The 26,189-nt window shown below is 42.7% G+C and overlaps 1 protein-coding gene across 3 annotated transcripts in view; it reads left to right on the top strand.

The window, feature by feature from the left end:
• The first annotated feature begins 10,561 nt into the window (after positions 1-10,561).
• LOC121575346 (myoD family inhibitor-like) overlaps positions 10,562-26,189 on the top strand; it is a 41,347-nt gene continuing 25,719 nt past the window's right edge. Inside the window, exons 1-2 of one of the 3 annotated variants that reach the window (XM_041888371.2) lie at positions 10,562-10,675; positions 12,310-12,488. In XM_041888371.2, the coding sequence (XP_041744305.2) occupies positions 12,350-12,488 (139 nt within the window). In that variant the 5' untranslated portion in view covers positions 10,562-10,675; positions 12,310-12,349. Of the gene's footprint in view, positions 11,136-12,309; positions 12,489-26,189 lie in introns of all 3 variants that reach the window. The other 2 variants (XM_041888370.2, XM_041888369.2) reach the window with 2 other exon arrangements.

Raw genomic sequence — 26,189 nt, 5'->3', positions numbered from 1 at the left:
AAATTGGTGCAGCTTTGAATGATTTTATGTGTGGTATGATTGCTAGTTAGCCTATTGCAGATTTGGACAAACAATCCACCTATCATAATTGTCACTATGAATGGTGGATAGAGGGCAGAATAGACAGTTAGACTGGTAGACTACACTGAGTGTACCAAACATTAGGAACACCTGAGCTTTCCATCCCATAGCCTGACAAGGTGAATCCAGGTGAAAGCAATGATCCCTTATTGATGTCAAATGCACAGGAGACAGGTTAAAGAAGGGTTTTTAAACCTTGAGGCAATTGAGACATGGATTTTGTATGTGTGCCATTCAGAGGGTGAATGGGCAACACAAAATATTTAAGTGCCTTTGAACGGAGTATGGTAGTAGGTGCCAGGCGCATCGGTATGAGTGTGTCAAGAACTGCAACGCTGCTGGGATTTTCACACTCAACAGTTTCCTGTGTGTATCAAGAATGGTCCACCACTCAATGGACATCCAGCCAACTTGACACAACTGTGGGAAGCATTGGAGTCAACATGGGCCAGCATCCCTGTGGAACACCTTCAACACCTTGTAGAGTCCATGCCACAACAAATTCAGGCTGTTCTGAGGGCAAAAGGGGGTGCAACTCAATATTAGGAAGGTGTTCGTAATGTTTTGTACACTCAGTGTATATTGACCTGTAGTATAGTAATAGTTAGCGCATGGAAAAGCACAGTGCATAAGGGAAGTACCAAAACACCTTGATATAGGGGAGGCGCATGCAAGCAGATGAGGTAATTTGGCTAGGATGGAGAAAATATATAAAAGCTGCAAAAGGGCAAATGTAGTCCAGGGGAAAAAACGCACTACCCTCCCCTGTGCCCAATAAAAAAACACACAGCCCCACCCCCACACAATAATTTCGAACTGTCCCTTATCAAAAGTCCCATCAGGTAGCCTGATTTCAGATGTGTCCATGTAAACAGGATTATTAGGGAAATCGTTCTTCTTGCAAAGCATGTAAATGTCTTAAACGAATTGTGTGCATGTAACGATGCTATTTCTAAATAGGCCAGCCCAAAGTATGCATAATCAGGGTTCTCTCTGTTTTTTTCCTACAAAGGTTGCTTTGTATTCAGTTGCTTCAAATTGGTGAAATGTGTTAACGAATATAATTTGACTGTCACAACTTCCGCCGAGGCTGCCTCCCCTCCTTGTTCGGGCAGGCTTCGGCGTTCGTCGTCACCGGCTTACTAGCCACTGCCGCTCCATATATCATCATTACATTTGTCTTGTCTTGTTAATTACACACACCTGGTTCATATCCCCTCATTAGTCAGTGTATACTTGTTTCCTCTGCCCCGTTGTCCTTGTGGGTGATTGTTTTATGTGAGTTGAGTGTAGCTCGGTGGAGCTACTTGTACCTTGTATTGCCGGGGTAGATTGTTCCCCTGTGCCTGTATTTTGTTGGAGCTACTCGTACCTTGTATTGCCGGGGTAGATTGTTCCCCTGTGCCTGTATTTTGTTGTCGCTATCCAGCGCAACTGTGTACGACGGAATAAACTCTGTATTCGGTGATTTACCCTCCTGCGCCTGACTCCTTCTAATCACACTCATCACATTGACTGCTTTATTGATTAAATAACAATTGTTCATAACAGCTGTGTGGTAGCCTAAAGGCCAAAAAGATTATCAAGGACATCAACCACCCGAGGCACTGCCTGTTCACCCCGCTATCATTCAGAAGGCGAGGTCAGTACAGGTGCATCAAAGCTGGGACCGAGAGACTGAAAAACAGTTTCTATCTCAAGGCCATCAGACTGTTAAATAGCCATCACTAGCACATTAGAGGCTGCTGCCTATAGACATAGACTAGAAATCACTGGCCACTTTAAGAAATGGAACACTAGTCACTTTAATAATCTTTACATATCTTGCATTACTCATCTCATATGTATACAGTGGGGAAAAAAAGTATTTAGTCAGCCACCAATTGTGCAAGTTCTCCCACTTAAAAAGATGAGAGAGGCCTGTAATTTTCATCATAGGTACACGTCAACTATGACAGACAAATTGAGGAAAAAAAATCCAGAAAATCACATTGTAGGATTTTTAATGAATTTATTTGCAAATTATGGTGGAAAATAAGTATTTGGTCACCTACAAACAAGCAAGATTTCTGGCTCTCACAGACCTGTAACTTCTTCTTTAAGAGGCTCCTCTGTCCTCCACTCGTTACCTGTATTAATGGTACCTGTTTGAACTTGTTATCAGTATAAAAGACATCGCTCCACAACCTCAAACAGTCACACTCCAAACTCCACTATGGCCAAGACCAAAGAGCTGTCAAAGGACACCAGAAACACAATTGTAGACCTGCACCAGGCTGGGAAGACTGAATCTGCAATAGGTAAGCAGCTTGGTTTGAAGAAATCAACTGTGGGAGCAATTATTAGGAAATGGAAGACATACAAGACCACTGATAATCTCCCTCGATCTGGGGCTCCACGCAAGATCTCAACCCATGGGGTCAAAATTATCACAAGAACGGTGAGCAAAAATCCCAGAACCACACAGGGGGACCTAGTGAATGACCTGCAGAGAGCTGGGACCAAAGTAACAAAGCCTACCATCAGTAACACACTACGCCGCCAGGGACTCAAATCCTGCAGTACCAGACGTGTCCCCCTGCTTAAGCCAGTACATGTCCAGGCCCGTCTGAAGTTTGCTAGAGTGCATTTGGATGATCCAGAAGAGGATTGGGAGAATGTCATATGGTCAGATGAAACCAAAATAGAACTTTTTGGTAAAAACTCAACTCGTCGTGTTTGGAGGACAAAGAATGCTGAGTTGCATCCAAAGAACACCATACCTACTGTGAAGCATGGGGGTGGAAACATCATGCTTTGGGGCTGTTTTTCTGCAAAGGGACCAGGACGACTGATCCGTGTAAAGGAAAGAATGAATGGGGCCATGTATCGTGAGATTTTGAGTGAAAACCTCCTTCCATCAGCAAGGGCATTGAAGATGAAACGTGGCTGGGTCTTTCAGCATGACAATGATCCCAAACACACCGCCCGGGCAACGAAGGAGTGGCTTCGTAAGAAGCATTTCAAGGTCCTGGAGTGGCCTAGCCAGTCTCCAGATCTCAACCCCATAGAAAATCTTTGGAGGGAGTTGAAAGTCTGTGTTGCCCAGCGACAGCCCCAAAACATCACTGCTCTAGAGGAGATCTGCATGGAGGAATGGGCCAAAATACCAGCAACAGTGTGTGAAAACTTTGTGAAGACTTACAGAAAACGTTTCACCTGTGTCATTGCCAACAAAGGGTATATAACAAAGTATTGAGAAACTTTTGTTATTGACCAAATACTTATTTTCCACCATAATTTGCAAATAAATTCATTAAAAATCCTACAATGTGATTTTCTGGATTTTTTCCCCTCATTTTGTCTGTCATAGTTGACGTGTACCTATGATGAAAATTACAGGCCTCTCTCATCTTTTTAAGTGGGAGAACTTGCACAATTGGTGGCTGACTAAATACTTTTTTTCCCCACTGTATATACTGTATTCTATAATATTCTACTGTATCTTAGTCCATGCCGCTCTGTCATTGCTCGTCCATATATGTATATATATTCTTAATTCCATTCCTTACTTAGATTGTGTGTATTGGGTATATGTTGCGAAATTGTTAGATATTACTTGTTAGATATTACTGCACTGTCGGAGCTAGAAGCACAAGCATTTCGCTACACCCGCAATAACATCTGCTAAACACGTGTATGTGACAAATACATTTTGATTTGATAAGAGATATGATAGGCTACAGTTGGCCCAGGCCTAGTGTCAGGATTCAGTGTTGGGGGTGATTTATTTGTGAGACAAATTGAATATGATTGGGCATGTGTGTGTTGTTGAACCTCACGAACCTCTCTCTGAAAAATGCAGGCTGTTTTGTTTGAATGCATTGTTTGATTAACCGCGCCGATTTACTTCATGGCCCCGCCAGTCCTCCACACGTCAATCCCACCAACGATTCTCATCAGTCCTGCTACCAGGCCAGGGGCCTCATTTATCAATGGTGCGTGAGCACAAAAATACTCTAAACCTTGAATGCACCAGTTTTCCCGTAAAGGTTGGTATTTATCAATTTTGAACTTTATCAATTTTGAACAATTTGAACTTTGAACAATTTTGAACTTCACGCAAATCTCAAACCATGCTTGCAGACAACTTTTTGACGGTTGATCAACTGGAGGCTATTGCAAGCAAATAGGCTTATTGTTCGTTTGGGAGAAATGGGAGATGTTTGATGCACGGTTATTAGCCTATAATAATGGTAGGCTAATAAAAACATTAAAACATAGGCCTAATAATAAAACAGATGCATTTGCCGTTGGTAAGGAGATCGCATAGGAGCATGTCGCCTAATATATTTATTTTACTTTTATTGTAGGCCTATAGGCCTAAATCATAATCATATTGAAGGACATGTGTCTCCTTTTCTGACATAACTGGTTCAAATTATTCCCGCTACACAACAAATAGTAGAAATAGTAGGAACACGCCCTCTACTCACCTTTTATGGTAACAAAAACGTCCTAATTTGCTGTATGGCAAGTTTGATCACATTTCTGTAGAGGTGTGGACAGAATGTGTTAATCTTTTGCAGTGACTTTCAAACAAAAAATGCATGCCAACTATAGCGAGTGCCAAACACTGGCCTTACATTCAGCTAGATTGATTGTCTATTCAAACAATTTAAAAGTATAAACGCTTCAGCCCACACTTTGCAAAAGACAAATTGTTGTTCAATATTTTGTTTATCAGTACATGATTGTGTTTATATCTCCTGCTTTGGTATAGGCTCTAAGATTGAATATTTCCTGCTCCTGCTGCAACCTGGTCTCAGAGCATTTTGTATTATTCTGTATGTAAATTAACACACTGCATTTAGTATGATATGTTACGTTTTGTATTGTATTTATTAATGTGTGGGTGTCCGACCATTTCGAATCCCACCGTACCTTCTCCGCAGTGCAATCTGGTTTCCGAGCTGGTCATGGGTGCACCTCAGCCACGCTCAAGGTCCTAAACGATATAATAACCACGATCGATAAAAGACAGTACTGTGCAGCCGTCTTCATCGACCTGGCCAAGGCTTTTGACTCTGTCAATCACTGCATTCTTATTGGCAGACTAAATAGCCTTGGTTTCTCAAATGACTGCCTCGCCTGGTTCACCAACTACTTCTCAGATAGAGTTCAATGTGTCAAATCGGAGGGCCTGTTGTCTGGACCTCTGGCAGTCTCTATGGGGGTGCCACAGGGTTCAATTCTTATGCCGACTCTATTCTCTGTGTATATCAATGATGTCGCTCTTGCTGCTGGTGACTCTCAGATCCACCTCTACGCAGACGACACCATTTTGTATACATCTGGCCCTTCATTGGACACTGTGTTAACAAACCTCCAAACGAGCTTCAATGCCATACAACACTCCTTCCGTGGCCTCCAACTGCTCTTAAACGCTAGTAAAACTAAATGCATGCTCTTCAATCGAACGCTACTTGCACCCACCCGCCCGACTAGAATCACTACTCTCGGTGAGTCTGACTTAGAATGTGTGGACAACTACAAATACCTAGGTGTCTGGTTAGACCGTAAACTCTCCTTCCAGACTCACATTAAGCATCTCCAATCCAAAGTTAAATCTAGAATCGGCTTCCTATTTCGCAACAAAGCCTCCTTCACTCATGCTGCTAAACATGCCCTCGTAAAACTGACTATCCTAAAGATCCTTGACTTCGGCGATGTCATTTACAAAATAGCTTCCAACACTCTTCTCAGCAAATTGGATGTAGTCTATCACAGTGCCATCCGTTTTGTCACCAAAGCCCCATATACAGTGAGGGAAAAAAGTATTTGATCCCCTGCTGATTTTGTATGTTTGCCCACTGACAAAGACATGATCAGTCTATAATTTTAATGGTAGGTTTATTTGAACAGTGAGAGACAGAATAACAACCAAAAAATCCAGAAAAACGAATGTCAAAAATGTTATAAATTGATTTGCATTTTAATGAGGGAAATAAGTATTTGACCCCTCTGCAAAACATGACTTAGTACTTGGTGGCAAAACCCTTGTTGGCAATCACAGAGGTCAGACGTTTCTTGTAGTTGACCACCAGGTTTGCACACATCTCAGGAGGGATTTTGTTCCACTCCTCTTTGCAGATCTTCTCCAAGTCATTAAGGTTTTGAGGCTGACGTTTGGTAACTCGAACCTTCAGCTCCCTCCACAGATTTTCTATGGGATTAAGGTCTGGAGACTGGCTAGGCCACTCCAGGACCTTAATGTGCTTCTTCTTGAGCCACTCCTTTGTTGCCTTGGCCATGTGTTTTGGGTCATTGTCATGCTGGAATACCCATCCACGACCCATTTTCAATGCCCTGGCTGAGGGAAGGAGGTTCTCACCCAAGATTTGACGGTACATGGCCCCGTCCATCGTCCCTTTGATGCGGTGAAGTTGTCCTGTCCCCTTAGCAGAAAAACACCCCCAAAGCATAATTTTTCCACCTCCATGTTTGACAGTGGGGATGGTGTTCTTGGGGTCATAGGCAGCATTCCTCCTCCTCCAAACACGGCGGGTTGAGTTGCTGCCTCCCGAGTGGCACAGTGGTCTAGGGCACTGCGTCACAGTGCTAGCTGTGCCACTAGAGATCCTGGTTCGAATCCAGCCATGGGGCGGTGCACAATTGGCCCAGGGTAGGCCGGCAGGGATGTAGCTCAGTTGGTAGAGCATGGTGTTTGCAATGCCAGGGTTGTGGGTTCAATTCCAGTATAAAAAACTATTTTTAAAAATATATAAAATGTATGCACTCACTAACTGTAAGTTGCTCTGGATAAGAGTGTCTGCTAAATGACTAAAATGTAAATGCAAAAGAGCTTGATTTTGGTTTCATCTGACCACAACACTTTCACCCAGTTCTCCTCTGAATCATTCAGATGTTCATTGGCAAACGTCAGACGGCCCTGTATATGTGCTTTCTTGAGCAGGGGGACCTTGCGGGCGCTGCAGGATTTCAGTCCTTCATGCCGTAGTGTGTTACCAATTGTTTTCTTGGTGACTATGGTCCCAGCTGCCTTGAGATCATTGATAAGATCCTCCCGTGTAGTTCTGGGCTGATTCCTCACCGTTCTCATGATCATTGCAACTCCACGAGGTGAGATCTTGCATGGAGCCCCAGGCCGAGGGAGATTGACAGTTATTTTGTGTTTCTTCCATTTGCGAATAATCGCACCAACTGTTGTCACCTTCTCACCAAGCTGCTTGGCGATGGTCTTGTAGCCCATTCCAGCCTTGTGTAGGTCTACAATCTTGTCCCTGACATTCTTGGAGAGCTCTTTGGTCTTGGCTATGGTGGAGAGTTTGGAATCTGATTGATTGATTGCTTCTGTGGACAGGTGTCTTTTATAGAGTGTGCTCCTAATCTCAGCTCGTTACCTGTATAAAAGACACCTGGGAGCCAGAAATCTTTCTGATTGAGAGGGGGTCAAATACTTATTTCCCTCATTAAAATGCAAATCAATTTAAAACATTTTTGACATGCGTTTTTCTCGATTTTTGTTTTGTTATTCTGTCTCTCACTGTTCAAATAAACCTACCATTAAAATTATAGACTGATCATTTCTTTGTCAGTGGGCAAACGTACAAAATCAGCAGGGGATCAAATACTTTTTTCCGTCACTGTACTACCTGGCCCTCACTACATATTCGTTGCCAAACCCACTGGCTCCAGGTCATCTATAAATCACTTCTAGGCAAATCCCTGCCTTATCTTATATCATTGGTCACCATAGCAACACCCACCCGTAGTATGCGTTCCAGCAGGGATATCTCACTGGTCATCCCCAAAGCCAACACCTCCTTTGGCCGCCATTCCTTCCAGTTCTCTGCTGCAAATGACTGGAACGAACTGCAAAGATCTCTGAAGCTGGAGACACTTATCTCCCTCACTAACTTTAAGCATCAGTTGTCAGAGCAGCTTACCGATCACTGCACCTATACACAGCCCATCTGTAATTAGCCCACCCAACTACCTCATCCCCATATTGTTATTTACATTGTTATTTATTTTGCTCATTTGCACCCCAGTATCTCTATTTGCACATCATCTTCTGCACATCTATCACTCCAGTGTTAATACTAAATTGTAATTATTTTGCACTATGGCCTATTTATTGCCTTAACTCCATAACTTACTACATTTGCACACACTGTATATAGATTTTATATTGTGTTAGTGACTGTACGTTTTGTTTATTCCATATGCAACTCTGTGTTGTTGTTTTTATCGCACAGCTTTGCTTTATCTTGACCAGGTCGCAGTTGTAAATGAGAACTTGTTCTCAACTGGCTTACCTGGTTAAATAAAGGTTAAATAAAAAAATAAAAATAATTTCGTATGATATGTTATGAATTACAATTTGTATGGTATCTTACAAATTGCCATTTGTACAATATGCTACGAATTGCAATTCGTACAATAGCCTATGTTACAAATTCGTAAAACGTACAATAGGCTATGTTACGAATTCGTGGCTAATGCTAACATTAGTTAGCTGCTTAACGTTAGCAAGGCTAGAGGTTAGGGTTAGGGGTTAGGGTTATACTGGGCAAAAAGGGTCCATAACAGCGAATATCTCTACATTACACTTTTTTCACATGAAGGTGACTTAAAAAGATGATTTTCTGCACCTGAACAGGTACAATTATTTGGGTGCTGGACATTGATCATGAGTTGGATTTAGCCCATTTTCGATCAGACAAATAAGGATGAATATTACATATCTGGTAAGGATATCTATTGAAATTATGTATTTTTTTTAGAAATACGGATACATAAATGATCAGGTAATGAATACAGATATGATACATTTCTGAAAATGTGTGGATTCGTTCATGCCTAAGTATAAAGGCTTAGATATGTCAGCATGTTGACATATACCCTTTCCGGAGTTAGAATATTGTATAAATATGTAATCTCACCCTAGATATCTCCCTGGACTAATACAGTAGCCAACCAACTACCCTCTCGTTTTAGTCTTAAGTAACCTTCTGCTTTATGTAACCATACCAAACATAACATATCATACTACTTTGAGTGTCCTGGATTTACATTTACCGTGTTATGTCTAGTCTATGAGACCATGCTACTACCACACAGCAATAATGTATAGCTTACCCATACTGTCAAACATTTAAAGTAAACTACTTGTCTATTTGCTTTCGAGCATGCTTGGCTATTGAATGAGGGATGGATAAATATATGGCTAATATTTGTTGTACAGTGGGAATAAACCAGTCATGTCTGAAAAGGAGAGACATCCTGCAATATATGATTATGATGTAGGCCTATATAATAAAAGTAAAAATAAACATATTAGGCTACATGCTGCTATGCAATTTCCTTACCAATAGCAAATGCAACTGTTTTATCATTAGGCACATTATAGTCTCCTGAGTGGCGCAGTGGTCTAAGGCACTGCATCGCAGTGCTAACTGTGCCACTAGAGATCCTGGTTCGAATCCAGGCTCTGTCGCAGCCGGCCGCGACCGGGAGACTCATGGGCGGCGCACAATTGGCCCAGGGTAGGGGAGGGAATGGCCGGCAGGGATGTAGCTCAGTTAATAGAGTATGGCGTTTGCAACGCCAGGGTTGTGGGTTCGATTCCCACGGGGGGCCAGTATAAAAAAATATATGTATTCACTAACTGTAAGTCGCTCTGGATAAGAGCGTCTGCTAAATGACGTAAATGTAAATAATTCCCCTGCATCAAACGCCACCATTTCCCCATAAGAACAATATTTGCTTGCAATACAATTGATCAACCGCTATAAGTTGTGTTTACGCATGGTCTGAGCTGTACTTGGAGATGCATAGACTTTCCTGCGAGTTCAAAACTGATAAATACGAACCTTTGCGGGAAAACTGGCGAAGATTAGAGTAGTTTTTGTGCATGTGGCCCATGCACTGTGCGCGAGGCAGCGCGAATGGCGGAAATAAATGAGGCTGGCCTTTTCAACTGTTTGATGCATGATAATGACGTTTGTGGCTACACAATTAATTGTTTGTGTAGCCTACCTAAACGCACTTTGAACATGAACCATTTGTTAACATGTGAGCATCTGACACAAATAAAGTAGACTATTCGTATAAAAATGACTTTAAAAAATGATTCTTTATTATTATTAGACCTATTATTAGGCTTGTTTTATACATCATAATATAGGCTACTATATTTATGCATAGGCTAGTCCCAACGATTTCAAATTGTTATAATTTATAATTATTGCTTAATACTAGGCCTAGCTATATTATCCTACTATGGTGATAATAAAAATTGTTATCATAATCCTAATTATCACATCGAGGTATGCGTCTATATAATAATGTAGCTCATCTGAGATCCCATGTTAGTCAATCCGTGGCTCTAGTTTAGGGGTAATTCTAAATGTGTGCCTGGAGGAAGCGCGGTAATCAGTGCTGACTGTAGTTTATTTTCTAACAGACTGGAGCTTTCTCCAGACAAGCGTTTGAGGGAAGGAGAGACAGACAGGAGTGCGTGAAGTACGGGCAAGTCTGATGACATCCAAAGTTTCAACACTGAATCATCTACAACAGCAGGCAACTCGTGAGTTTGGAAAGTTATAAATAGTTTTTTTAGACTTTGTAAAGAGAGCGTTGTTGCCTAACTGTCAAACCTCTGTAATGGCTGGGAAAGTTGAACACGAGACAACGACTGTTCTGGGGACTGCCCATAGAGCTCGAACCCACATCTACACTGACCGGCTGAGGAACTGCACAGTCAGAAATAGAGTCCCCGAGGGGGTTTGAAATTAGAGAAACTTGTCGAACAAAATCCTAACAGTCCACTTCTGCATCAATAAATGTCCTAAAATTACGCATGAATGAGTTTATGGAGACGAGAAGAAGAGTTGTGGTGACAACGAGAGGGGAAGTTTGAGGAGAGTAGAGCAGAAGAGTGGAGAGCACGGGAAAGTCAGAGGAGAGGAGAATCTAGTCTACCTGTGAAAGGGGTCAGAGAATGAATTAGCGAACAACGAGTGCCCTGTGTCGCAACCAACAGTAAGGTAAGTGGTTTTGAGGAGTTCTACCTATGTTGTTGTCTAACTCCTCGCCTTTTGCTTCAATATAAATCGAGTTTGAACAGGACCCACAGGATTGAGTCGGGCTGGCTCGGGGTGAGCGTGCATGGACTCGTTAGGAGAAAGAAACCAGGGCAGGCATGTAATACAAGGTAAATAGAATGAGATGGGGAAAACCTATATGGACACTCCTGACCTGGAACCTATATTTAATTTCAGAATTGGTTAAAATTAGGTTAAGGTTAGGGTCAGGGTTGAACCAGTACCTCTTCTCCTCAAGCCCAGGTACTGGTTCAGGTCAGGGTTAAGGTAAGGATCAGATGCTTTTAGTTGTGATGAAGGATCAACACAGCTGTTTAGTTGAGGACTTTGCCAACTTCATAAAGTTTTCTAACATCATTAAATGTTTTAAAATAAGTCATTCAAAGTTTGATACCATTTAGATTTTATTATCATCTTTGTATAGAGAAAGCACATATTTCAGACACAATATTGTGACATTAAGATACTAGGCTACTGTAAGTGTTTAGTGTAGGCTACAGTCAGTTTAGATGACTAAAAGTGCCAAAAGTGTAGAAGCCCATTTAATAAAAGGTTAGCCAATTATCTCGACCAGAGCGAAATAGATTCTAGCCCAGAAGGTTCTAGACTGCGTCCAGGCAGTCATGAGAAGGAAGAAGTGGAGATTTGTTTTCTGAAATAAATGTAATGTCCCATGTGAGCACAATACATGAAATATGAACATGTCAATGGCTGGCTGGTTGTGCTACATACTGAGCTGTGACAGAGGCCTTGCAGTGTGTGTTGCGTGAGGAGCATAAGCAGGCCAGAGCACAGCTGTCCCTCAGAGGTGGTCACGCACATGCTCTCTAATCCCTCCATGTTGGCCAATTTCGGCGTACTCTGTTAGGATTATGAAACTTTTCTGAAACATTCTGAGGAAAGGGTCAAGATACAAACACTGTATGGTAGTTTGATTTTATTGTTTGTTTGGTAGATTTTCTCCTTTTTCTGTTTCCATGCTGGGGTGCTCTGCTGATTGGTGTTATAAGCATGATCAAATCTCTCTCTCTCTCTCGTAACATTTGAGAGAGACAAAAAGTACCATGTGAGAGTGGATGAGTGTTGCCTGACAGGGTTCTCTGTGTCTCTATCTCAGGCTTGACACCTGTTCCCCCACCCCCTAGTGAGCCACACCCATGGATGAGGAGAAGAGCCCCCCTGTCAGCTCATCTGAGCCCCCTGATGATGGGGACCCACGTCCCCCCACTCCGCACCCCAATCCCCCCACAGACACCCCAGCCTCCACCCCTAGTCCAACCCCCACACCCACCACAGGTGAGTGAACTGTTGTGGCATTGACAGTACTGAAGGTCTAGGGCACATGTGTCAAACTCATTTCACAGAGGGCCGAGTGAGAGCAAGTTTTCGCTCCACCCTTGTACTTGATTGGTGAATTAAGGTCACTAATTAGTAAGGAACTGTCTAAGTCTTAACTGAAAGGAAAAACCAAAAACCTGCAGAAACTCAGCCCTCCTTGGAATGAGTTTGACACCCTGGTCTAGGGGAAGGTAATGTCACTACATGACAAGTGCCATCCTGTACATAAAGAGAGGACAGAATGGAAGGAGGCCCTATTCAAATACTATAAACATGTATCCTTCCCCTCCATCCCATCCTTGGAGTCTGAAAGAGGAGGAGAGGAGGACGACACATCAGATAACTCTGATGCATTGTCAATTGTGTTAATGTGTGCAGGTGCAGTGTGTGTTTGTGATGGGTTGGAACATGCCTGTCTCAGTGAATGGGGGAAGTGATTACCATCAACAGGGATTGTCTGGATGTTTTTGGAGTGTGTTTGTGTATGAGCGTAACTAAGTTAGGGAGATGAGCAGTGTGTGAGTGTATGGTTATGTTTTCGTGTGCACATGTGTATGTGTGCGTGTATGCTTGTGCATACATGCATACATTCAGGAGAGAGAGAGAGACTGTACACACATGGACAGTGGCTGAGTGTTGAAAGGGACCGGTGTGTGTATACTGTGTGTGTATGTCTGTATTACGTGTGTGTGTGTTACCCTAAACAAGCCCTGAACAATGTGTTTGTGCTCCCAGTGGAGTAGACATAGTGGGAGTCTGTACAGTACAGTAGGTCATAATGAAGACCAGATCTGTCTCTGTACTCTCTTCCTACCAGGACACCTAACTCAGCTCACTGTCAAAGCAACAGTATGAAGTATAGTAAGGAAACTGTGTGTGTGTGCAGTGTAACAAAGAGCCTGAATGAATGACGACCTTTGGTGCTTGTAGGGACAGCTCAGGGCTTCGTGCCCTCTTCTATCCCTCTTTTTGGTTTCCGGTTGAGGTTTGGAATTGGGCAACAAAGAGTCAACATAAAGCCTGATTGGTCATGGTGAGATTTATTGGTGGAGAGATTTATCGATAGGCGTGAGGGAGGAGGTGGGTGTGTGTGAATGATTCTGTGTTTTGATTGGGTAGAAGTGTCTTCATCCCACCTTTGCTCTAACTCTATTGGCTGCTTGTTTCATCTCTATTTGCGTCCTAAAGCTCCAGGAAGTCCTGGTAAGAGTACAGCGCTGTTTAAGATAGAATAGAGGGAGCCGGGGTTAGGGAAGTCTGGTTCCCATGTCAAGCGATTTGTTGCCATGGGAACCAGCCACAAAAATCCTCCATGGTGGGAGGAGTCTTCTATAGGGCAAGTCTCAACCCAGAACACTAGGATCTATATTATAGAAGAAAAAAAGTAGAAAAATGTATGCACTCTAACTGTAAGTCGCTCTGGATTAGAGCGTCTGCTAAATGACTAAAATGTAAATGTAAACACAATAACATAGGAACATGTGGATGCATGTGTGTCTATTGCCTACCACACATATACCCCCCTCAACACACACATACACACACACCTTTGAGGCTAACCATCAGAAATGTAAGTAGGCCATCAGATAATGAGTCATATATTATTTAAGGTCATTAAGTTGTGTTGTTTTTAGTTTCAGTCTTCACAGAGGTTGTTGTCCAAATATGCAGTTCTCCTTAAAAGTTACCCTTAACCATCTAAGAAGGGGTGATAAGGGGGTGAGTTGATTTGGGAGGACAGATATGAGTTTATGTGGGTGAAGAAAAGGAGGGGATGGGGGGGAGGAATGAGGACTGGCTTCACTTCCATAGAGGGCAACAAGGACCTGCTTTCATCACTTACCAGCTCCCCACACCCCACCACCACCCCTAACTTCACCATCCCAGACCAGCACTGGGCCCCACATGCATTAGACGAGGAGAAAACACACACACACACACACACACACACAGAAGGCCCATTGATTTCTGCTAGCTGGGCTGGTACCACAGGGATGTGTGTGGAAAGTGGTCCTGACTTATTTGGTCTATCTGTGCTGTGCTCTGCCCAGAAAGTCTGCTACTACCCTGGTTTCATATGGCAATGTAACTGTCTTCTCTTTCCGTCTACGGCATCTGCCTAGAGGTCTTATAGCACAGGTGCTTTCCCTGTACAGTTAACTGCAGGACTGCTGATTCAAGCCTTGCTGCCCAGGTGTTGCCCTCTATAACTACATTCTCTCTCTCTCTCTCTCTCTCTCTCTCTCTCTCTCTCTCTCTCTCTCTCTCTCTCCTCTCTCTCTCTCTCTCTCTCTCTCTCTCTCTCTCTCTCTCTCTCTCTCTCTCTCTCTCTCTCTCTCTCTCTCTCTCTCTCTCTCTCTCTCTCTCTCTCTCTCTCTCTCTCTCTCTCTCTCTCTCTCTCTCTCTCTCTCTCTCTCTCTCTCTCTCTCTCTCTCTCTCTCTCTCTCTCTCAAAATTCAATTTCAATGTAAGGGCTTTATAGGCATGGGAAACGTATGTTAACATTGCCAAAGCAAGTGAAGTAGATAGTAAACAGAAGTGAAATAAACAATAAATATTAACAGTAAACATTACACTCAGAAGTTCCAAAAGAATAAAGACTTTTCAAATGTCATATTATGTATATATACAGTGTTGTAACAATGTGCAAATAGTTAAAGTACAAATGGGAAAATAAATAAACATAAATATGGGTTGTATTTACAATGGTGTTTGTTCTTCACTGGTTGCCCTTTTCTTGTGGCAACAGGTCACAAATCTTGCAGCTGTGATGGCACACTATGGTTTTTCACCCAGTAGATAAGGGAGTTTATCAAAATTGGGTTTGTTTTCACATTCTTTGTGGATCTCTGTAATCTGAGGGAAATATGTGTCTCTAATATGGTCATTCATTTGGCAGGAGGTTAGGAAGTGCAGCTCAGTTTCCACTTCATTTTGTGGGCAGTGTGCACATAGCCTGTCTTCTCTTGTGAGCCAGGTCTGCCTACGGCGGCCTTTCTCAATAGCAAGGCTATGCTCACTGAGTCTGTACATAGTCAAAGCTTTCCTTAAGTTTGGGTCTCTCTCTCTCTCTCTGTATCTTCATGGCTGAGAGAGAGAGAAGGGATAAACTTGCTGGTATTTAGAATGATAGAAAGACTCCTATGTAAACAAGTTCACTGATTGCATCTTCATGGCCGAGAGAGAGAGAAAATCAGTGAACTTGTTTACATAGGAGTCTTTCTACCATTCTAAATACCACCAAGTTTATCCCTTCTCTCCCCCCATCTATATCTCTCTCGCTCTCTCTTTTTCTCCTCTCTGCACCTCTTAAAACCCGGTGGGAGGCTGTGTGTTAGTGTGTGTTTTCTCTTCACATGTGTTAGTCTGTGTATGTTAGAGGCTGTGTGTTAGTGTGTGTGTGTTAGAGGCTGTGTGTTACTGTGTGTGTGTTAGAGGCTGTGTGTTAGTGTGTGTGTGTTAGAGACTGTGTGTTAGTGTGTGTGTGTTAGAGGCTGTGTGTTAGTGTGTGTTAGTGTGTGTGTGTTAGAGGCTGTGTGTTAGAGGCTGTGTGTTAGTGTGTGTGTGTTAGAGGCTGTGTGTGTAATTTGCTTTCTCTCACTGATGGAAATAAACCTGGTGCAGTTTGAGGCATTTTTACGACATAGTTGAACTATGAAAAAGCATGAGAGTTTGTTTTCCCAACCTCTCCAACTCTGACACACATTTGGCCCTCGCTGAACTGGCCTACTGTAGCTGCTGCTCTAGAGAATGCAGGAAAGCAGTGATGCAGAGGCTGTACTGCTCCTCAACCATAACGGGTCCTTGGAGTGGAGAGAATCTAGACATAGTTCTCCCCCTACTGAAGGCACAGAGCAGCCCTGAGATGGTGTTTCACATGGTTGCATAGGAAAGGTGGCTATAAAGAAGATGAGGAAGGATAGCCAGTCAATGCCGTAGCAATGATGACCTTTAAACCCTCGTTAGCAAAGATTTGCTGTTGATTTCGTTGACCAAACAAAGATGTGTGATCTCTCAAACGTGTTTTTTGTTTCTACACATCAAAGAGAACCCGACCTGTCATGACCTCTGTGTGTGTTTAGATGCATGCTACAAAAAGAGACGCTAACTAAACACTAGCTTGAGTTTTTCCCAGAAGAAGAGTCTTTGAGACAAAGTAACACAATTAAATTCCTCTTAGGCCTGTTAAACAGCAGACAGTTTCAGTCTTTAATGAGCTTACACTGCTTCATTCTCTCTAAGCAACAATAATCTGGCTTTCTGGATTCCATCCAGCACTCCTCTCAGAAAGCGCTTTTCTCTCAAGTGTGTCTTTGACTCCTGGCTGGGTTTCAGGGCAGATTAGGCTATGCTGTGTGTGTGTGTGTGCGTGTGTATGTGTGGGTTCATTGAGGAGATGCCACAGAGGACATGAGTGTATCTCCATGACTAATTGTTTTCCTTTTTTGTTTTATTAATTTCTTAATTACCACACACACACACACACCGTTAAAGATTCCTGAGGAATTGCTGTATTGTTTGACAGGGTGTGGGGTTGCGTGTGTGTGTGTGTCTGGTGTTTGGTTTTACTATCCTTGTGGGGACTAGAAGTCCTCACAAGGATAGTAAAACAAGGAAAATGTTGACAAGTGGGAACATTTCACCGGTCCCCACTAGGAAAAATACTATTTTAGGCTTACGGGTTAGGTTTTGGGTTAGGGTTACAATTAGGGTTAGGGTTAGGGAAAATAGGATTTTGAATGGGAATCAATTGTTTGGTCCCCACAAGGATAGTAAAACAAACTGTGTGTGTGTGATGAATATAAACTCAGCAAAAAAAGAAACGTCCTTTTTCAGGACCATGTCTTTCAAAGATAATTCGTAAAAATCCAAATAACTTCACAGATCTTCATTGTAAAGGGTTTAAACACTGTTGCTTGTTCAATGAACCATAAACAATTAATGAACATGCACCTGTGGAACAGTCATTAAGACACTAACAGCTTACAGAAGGTAGGCAATTAAGGTCACATTTATGAAAACTTAGGACACTAAAGAGGCATTTCTACTGACTCTGAAAAACACCAAAAGAAAGATGCCCAGGGTCCCTGCTCATCTGCGTGAACGTGGCTTAGGCATGCTGCAAGGAGGCATGAGGACTGCAGATGTGGCCAGGGCAATAAATTGCAATGTCCGTACTGTGAGACGCCTAAGACAGCGCTACAGGGAGACAGGACGGACAGCTGATCGTCCTCGCAGTGGAAGACCACGTGTAACAACACCTGCACAGGATCAGTACATCCGAACATCACACCTGCGGGACAGGTACAGGATGGCAACAACAACTGCCCGAGTTACACCAGGAACGCACAATCCCTCCATCAGTGCTCAGACTGTCCGCAATAGGCTGAGAGAGGCTGGACTCAGGGCTTGTAGGCCTGTTGTAAGGCAGGTCCTCACCAGACATCACCCGCAACAACGTCGCCTATGGGCACAAACTCACCGTCGCTGGACCAGACAGGACTGGCAAAAAGTGCTCTTCACTGATGAGTCGCGGTTTTGTCTCACCAGGGGTGATGGTCTGATTCGTGTTTATCGTCGAAGGAATGAGCATTACACTGAGGCCTGTACTCTGGAGCGGGATCGATTTGGAGGTGGAGGGTCCGTCATGGTCTGGGGCGGTGTGTCACAGCATCATCGGACTGAGCTTGTTGTCATTGCAGCCAATCTCAACACTGTGCGTTACAGGGAAGACATCCTCCTCCCTCGTGGTACCCTTCCTGCAGGCTCATCCTGACATGACCCTCCAGCATGACAATGCCACCAGCCATACTGCTCGTTCTGTGCGTGTGTCAGTGTTCTGCCATGGCCAGCGACGAGCCCGGATCACGTCTGGGACCGGTTGGATCGGAGGGTGAGGGCTACGGCCGTTCCCCCCAGAAATGTCCGGGAACTTGCAGGTGCCTTGGTGGAAGAGTGGGTTAACATCTCACAGCAAGAACTGGCAAATCTGGTGCAGTCCATGAGGAGGAGATGCACTGCAGTACTTAATACAGCTGGTGGCCACACCAGAGACTGACTGTTACTTTTGATTTTGACCCCCCTTTTGTTCAGGGACACATTATTCAATTTCTGTTAGTCACATGTCTGTGGAACTTGTTCAGTTGTTGAATCTTGTTATGTTCATACAAATATTTACACATGTTAAGTTTGCTGAAAATAAACGCAGTTGACAGTGAAAGGACGTTTCTTTTTTTGCTGAGTTTATTTGCTGGTGGTGTCTTTAATCCATGAGATGTGTTTGGCTAAGCAACACCACCTGTTTACCATCCCACATGCCGTGACCAACAACATTAGAGACATACAGCTACGGTCTGTGTGTCTGAGTGTGTGTCTCTTTGTGTGTGTGTGTGTGTGTGTGTGTGCACTGTTTGTGTGTGTGTGTGTGTGTGTGTGTGTGTGTGTGTGTGTGTGTGTGTGTGTGTGTATGCTTGCATGCGTTTGTGTGTGTAATTATTATGGGAGCGTATTGTTTTTCAGGGATGGATGTAACGTTATATGACAAAGCTTAATTGACTGGAGGCATTTGGATTGATCATTGAATGTATGGATGGGTTGAGAGGCCATATGTGTGAGTGATCTCTGCTCTGCGTGTCTATGGTATGGATGGCTGCTGGCTCGGGAACAGAGTAGGGCTGCACGATATATCGTTTCAGCATCGACATTGCGATGTATGCATCCGCAATAGTCACATCGCAGAACGTGCGATTTAGTAAGGTAACATATATCAGTCTACAATATATATATTTTTTTTATGTTAAACTAGCATTATATCTGTCTGATATAACATAATTTACTCAGATGTATGGGTTATTGGATACACAGTTTATTATTATTATTATTATTATTATTTTTATTATTTTAAACACTTAGTTCGTTGCTGCATGTGGTTGACATGCAGGCTTTGCTTGCGCGTGATGAAATGATGAGCGAGGAACAGGCAAAAAAGACCGAAATTTAGAATTTGGTTGCAAAAAGAAATGCATCGTCAATTATATGGAAATATTTCGGCTACAGACAGGATGATGTTGACCAAAAACAGGTACTTTGTCGAGAGTGCCTTGCAATTGTTGCCACAACACGAGGCAACACGACCAATTTGTTCGATCATTTAAGGCGGCACCACAAATCTTTGTATGACGAGTACAAAGCATCTCAATGCCCTCCAAAGCAAAAATCTATTTCGGATGCCTTTGCCAGTATTACACCATACGAGAAAGGATCCAAACGGCAGAGAGAAATCACAGATTCAATAACATTTCACGTCGCCAAAGACATGGTACCAATTAACACGGTTACCAAAGAGGGTTTTAAAAACATGTTCCGGTCGCTTGACGAGCGGTATGTAATGCCATCACGCAACTATTTTTCTCAAGTTGCAATCCCAGAGTTGTACGAGAAATGAAAGGCACAAGTTGAAACAGAGCTGTCACAAGTGGAATATTATACAGCAACAATGGACTTGTGGTCCAGCCGGACAACAGAGCCCTACATAAGTCTGACCGTACACTTTATTAATGAGGACTTCCACCTGAAAAGTCGCTGTTTGCAAACTGCATTTTTCCCAGAGGATCATACATACATCCTGTATTTTTTCATATCACAATATATATCGCAGAAAAACAAAATATCACAATGTCAGTTATTTCCAATATCGTGCAACCCTAGAACAGAGATACAGATGTTTGGATAATGATCTGTGCTCACTCACTCCCTGAGCTTGAATGATGACAGGACTTATCATGGGCACTGGCTATAGTGTAGAGCCACTTCAGAGGTGCATTAGTAAAGGCTGTATGACAGGGACAGAGGATTTAGGGAGTTTTAAAGACTCCAGGTAAAGCCTCAGTGACTCTTTTCTCTTACCACACTCTCTCTCTCTGTCAAGTGCTAATACCAGGCTCCAATCCCAGTCTCTTTCATGCTGTGCTCTCTGTCTTCCAGTAAATAAAGAACACTCAGATTACGAGAGAGAGAGAGAGAGAGAGAGATGTGAGGAGAGGAAGGCTGTGGCTAAAATGGCCCACCAAGGTGAAAGAGTTTAGCCCACTGTAGACTTTAGCTAATGCAAAATACAACTAAACAGTCTCCAGTCTCTTTCTATAGACGGGTTGGTTGACAACGTCACGTAAATTATGTGCGTGCATTGATGGGGCCGGAAGCCGTGTATTGTAATGTTCTGAACGGTCTGTTAACTAGCAACAATGACAAGAAGCTGCGATGTGGGGAATCGTAGGTGGTTCGTTTCAGCTAATTGTATCTTGTTCTTAAAACCATGTCTTATTTTGAGGTGTTTTGACTGATTTCATGTCAATGCTAATATGGCAAAACATTTGCTAGCTAGCTAACCAACAACTGTAATGATGTATTTGAGAGACAACAAGTACTCATTGTGCGAATGTATTTATGTTTTCAATAAACATTTGGAGACAAAATATAGTTTACATGTTGTCAACAATCTAAGCCAACCCCGTCTGTATTGCCCCATAGTTGCGCACACGTCGGTTTTGTTGCTAAACAACCAACCGGTCTAATTTATTTAACCTTTATTTAACTAGGCAAGTCAGTTAAGAACAAATTCTTATTTACAATGACGCCTACACCGGCCAAACCCGGACGACGCTGGGCCAATTGTACGCCGCCCTATGGGACTCCCAATCACGGCCGGTTGTGATGCAGCCTGGAAACGAAGCAGGGGGTCTGTAGTGACGCCGCAAGCACTGAGATGCAGTGCCTTAGACCGCTGTGCCACTCGGGAGTCCACTCGGGAGTGACGTGTTACATTTGGCCGAAGGGGAGAGAGCCGCTATTACTCTGACACCATGAGGGGTCTATAGATCCCTCATGGTGTCAGAATAATAGTGTCACTCTCCCCTTCGGCCAAATGTAACATGTCACAGAGTTTGCTAGCTCATTATAACAGCTCATATGCTGATTTTTCTATCATCCGTATCTTCCAGCTGTATTGTGATAAAGTGACCTTCCTGTGTATAGCCCCTCATAGGTGTAGTTTATAACGCCGTTTTGGGGGGAGAGCTTTAACCTTCAGACGACACAGCAGGAACTTACAGTTGACGTCGGAAGTTTACATGCACTTAGGTTGCAGTCATTTTTCAACCACTCCACACATTTCTTGTTAACAAACTATAGTTTTGGCAAGTCGGTTAGGACATCTACCACGTTCATCTGTACAAACAATAATACGCAAGTATAAACACCACAGGACCACGCAGCCGTCATACCGCTCAGGAAGGAGACGCGTTCTGTCTCCTAGAGATGAACGCACTTTGGTGCGAAAAGTGCAAATCAATCCCAGAACCACAGCAAAGGACCTTGTGAAGATTCTGTCGGAAACCAGTACAAAAGTATCTATATCCACAGTAAAATGAGTCCTATATCGACATAACCTGAAAGGCCGCTCAGCAAGGAAGAAGCCACTGCTCCAAAACCGCCATAAAAAAGCCAGACTACGGTTTGCAACTGCACATGGGGACAAAGGTTGTACTTTTTGGAGAAATGTCCTCTGGTCTGATGAAACAAAAATAGAACTGTTTGGCCATAATGACCATCGTTATGTTTGGAGGAAAAAGGGTGTCGCTTGGAAGCCGAATAACACCATCCCAAACGTGAAGCACGGGGTGGCAGCATCATGCTGTGGGGGTGCTTTGCTGCAGAAGGGACTGGTGCCCTTCACAAAATAGATGGCATCATGAGGAAGGAAAATTATGTGTATATATTGAAGCAACATCTCAAGACATCAGTCAGGAAGTTAAAGCTTGGTCGCAAAGCGGTTTCCAAATGGACAATGACCCCAAGCATACTTCCAAAGTTGTGTCAAAATGGCTTAAGGACAACAAAGCCCTGACCTCAATCCTATAGAAAATTAGTGGGCAGAACTGAAAAAGCGTGTGTGAGCAAGTAGGCCTAAAAACCTGACTCAGTTACACCAGCTCTGTCAGGAGGAATGGGCCAAAATTCACCCAACTTATTGTGGGAAGCTTGTGGAAGGCTACCCGAAATGTTTGACCCAAGTTAAACAATGTAAAGGAAATGCTACCAAATACTAATTGAGTGTATGTAAACTTCTGACCCACTGGGAATGTGATGAAAGAAATAAAAGCTGAAATAAATAATTATCTCTACTATTATTCTGACATTTCACATTCTTAAAATAAAGTGGTGATCCTAACTGACCTAAAACAGGGAATTTTTACTAGGATTAAATGTCAGGAATTGTGAAAAACTGAGTTTAAATGTATTTGGCTAAGGTGTATGTAAACTTCCGACTTCAACTGTATAGATAGGCATTGTCTTTCCTTATTGGAATGCAGCCTTAGAGGAACTCCATATATGGGCACAGACTGTCATATTGGAATGTGGTGCTGAAGCAGGAACTCCATATATGGGCCCAGACACCCATATTGGAATGCGGCCTATTAGCAAGGAACTCCATACAGTATATGGACATAGAGCCATGACCATGCCAATTTGCTTTAGAGAACGACCAATATGGATTTTTTAGGGCTGATGTGGATACAGATTTTTGGGGGTCCATATTTTGGATGGCCAATATTTTATGCCGTTATTCAATATCATTAAATTTGAAAATGTTGATGACAAAATTTCCCGCCATGTATGCATAAATGAATATATTTTAAAATCAAACAATAAATCTGACTTTGTTTTTACCAATCTAACAACATAAGTTTCTAAGTTTATTCGCCACGTGCACAGGATACAACAGGTGTAAAACAGTACAGGGAAATTCTTACCTTGAGAGCTCTTTCGCAGCAATGCATTAATAATAAAGATAATAATAGAAAATATAATAAAATAAAAGCACACAATAATTACGATGTAAGTTAAAACATAACAACATAATGGTAATGATTGTATTTGAATGGTAAATCTCTGCATAAATAAAGCAGCCAGGTCACCCGTGATACAAGTCAGTATTCGACTCCATCCATGTCTGAGGATGTCGGGAGATTATGTGGAAACTGGCCACTAGGGGCAACAGTGGGCGCTGTTACGGTTTTGCTAGGGCGTTGCGGACAGGGATGGTGGATTGCAAGTTCGAATCCAGCGATAGAAAGTTATTTTTTATATTTTTGTTTTAAGCCTATCCCAAACCTTAACCGTTACCTTAACCATTCGGAGTTAATGCCTAACCTTAAGAATTTTGAGTTAATACCTGAACTTAACCCTAACCTAAAAAATTCAGAGTTAATGCCTAAACTTAACCTTAAACACTTCAACATTTTACGTTTCGAACAACTTGACGTTTGAGAAACATGGCTGAACTAATTTTGACGTGAGACTGTAAGAGCTGGTAGAAATCAAGATGGCATAGACCTACTCACAATACAGGGGAATGCATATTCAATAGGAGTGTGTGCATGCATTGAGGTATTGAGCTTGTTTTGGTTGATTTCAGTGGAATCTATGGTGCTACAGATAACAATCTGTTTCCCTTCCATTTGGGACTTATATTAGCCTATTATATTTGCCTATATTTGCCTCAACAACATTTGCATAGAAGCAGCCTAATCTACATTTTCATAAAAAGCTGTGCTGTCATTTTAAGTCTGTCTCAGACCAGTCACTCTCAAGACACTCCTCTCTTACATGCAACAGTTCGTCAAGAAAGAGAAAGCTAGTAATTTAACCCTGTGAACGTTTTTGGAGACAATCGGCTTGCTATGCGTTATGGTTTGCATATTATAACAAATAAAGTTAGGGTAGTTGAACTGACCTTAGCTTCAGCTGTAAGCTAGCTAGCAAAGTTAGCGTTCTGTGACTGAATGTAACCTATTTTGCAAGCTACCTGGCTAGCTAGCTAGCAAGCTACCGGTATCTTGTTTTATAATGTGCTGTAGCCTGTATATGGACTTCAGGGGTTGGAACCGCAATCATTTTTTCAATAGTTTCGTTCTGAACAGAACCACAATTTTTTTGTTTCGTTCCACTATTCCGACCAGCAAAATAAAGTTCTGAACCGGTTCTAACCCCCAAAAAGTACCGGTTTCTATTGTTCCTTTCTATTTCTTTTTTAACCTGTGAAATCAACTGTTCTTTACATTTTAGCTCATTTAATTACTTCACCAATCAGTGCGACTAGAGCAGGCAAGCTAGTTGTTTACATGCGTGATGGACAGACAAGTGTAGCCTATGTTGTGACTGAAATTTTGCACGTGGCGACAGAGCGAGAGAGGGTTTAAGAGGAGGATTGAGGCACTGGGCATCTAGTTATGACACGTATTATATGAATTAGTTACACAGAATTATACCTAGGATGAGTGGCTTCTATGGAGGATCTTTGAATGTCCTTTGAGCTAGCTAGCTAACAAGCAGAGTGGCACCAAAATTGAAAATACATCTTACCTTTTTGTAGTTAATGTATCCTACGTGAAACGTGATTTTTATTTATTTATTTAACCTTTATTTAACTAGGTAAGTCAGTTAAGAACAAATTCGGCACAGGCAAAGATTTTCAGCTTGCAGGCAGACACTGTAATACGTTTCTGAGTGACAGAGTGAGGGCTTTGCATAGGCGTTTTGTTGTTGGACTAGAAAAAAATGCCTGGAATGTAAAATAACATTACTAACCGGTTCCCATGCTTTTAAAATAACGGTTCTGAGGCCTCCCGAGTGGTGCAGGGGTCTAAGGCACTGCATCGCAGTGCTTGAGGTGTCACTACAGCCCCGGGTTCGATCCCAGGCTGTGTCACAGCCGGCTGTGACTGTGAGACCCATGAGGCGGCGCACAATTGGCCCAGCATCGTCCGGGTTAGGGGAGGGTTTGGCCGTCTGGGATTTCCTTGTCCCATGGCGCTCTAGCGACTCCTTGTGGCGGGCCGGGCACCTGCAAGCTGACCTCGGTCGCCAGTATGGTATTTCCTTCGACACATTGGTGCGGCTTGCTTCTAGGTGAAGCGAACAGTGTATCAAGAAGCAGTGTGGCTTGGCAGGGTCATGTTTCAGAGGACGCATGGCTCTTGACCTTCGCCTCTCCCGAGTCCGTACGGGAGTTGCAGCAAATACCAATTGGATATCACGAAATTGGGGAGAAAAAGGGGTAAAAAAAATTAAATAAACTATTCTGTTCCAGAACAGTAGGGATCACTGGTCCTTGAAAAATGTTATTCTATTACAGTTTTCGGTTCTGTTCCTTGAACCGGTTCCAACCCCTGATGTACATTGTTTTGCCAAACAGTAAAATAATGAACTCTTTCAATATGTCTACATGCCGTGTGTCATCAATCAAGTGTGCTTAACCTCAAATACAGTGGGGAGAACAAGTATTTGATACACTGCCAAATTTGCAGGTTTTCCTACTTACAAAGCATGTAGAGGTCTGTAATTTTTATCATAGGTACACTTCAACTGTGAGAGACGGAATCTAAATCCAGAAAATCACATTGTATGATTTTTAAGTAATTAATTTGCATTTTATTGCATGACATAAGTATTTGATCACCTACCAACCAGTAAGAATTCCGGCTCTCACAGACCTGTTAGTTTTTCTTTAAGAAGCCCTCCTGTTCTCCACTCATTACCTGTATTAACTGCACCTGTTTGAACTTGTTACCTGTATAAAAGACACCTGTCCACACACTC

Source organism: Coregonus clupeaformis, chromosome 10 (genome assembly GCF_020615455.1).
Source record: "Coregonus clupeaformis isolate EN_2021a chromosome 10, ASM2061545v1, whole genome shotgun sequence".
Classification (NCBI taxonomy): domain Eukaryota; kingdom Metazoa; phylum Chordata; class Actinopteri; order Salmoniformes; family Salmonidae; genus Coregonus; species Coregonus clupeaformis.
This window is presented reverse-complemented; position numbering and strand designations above follow the sequence as displayed.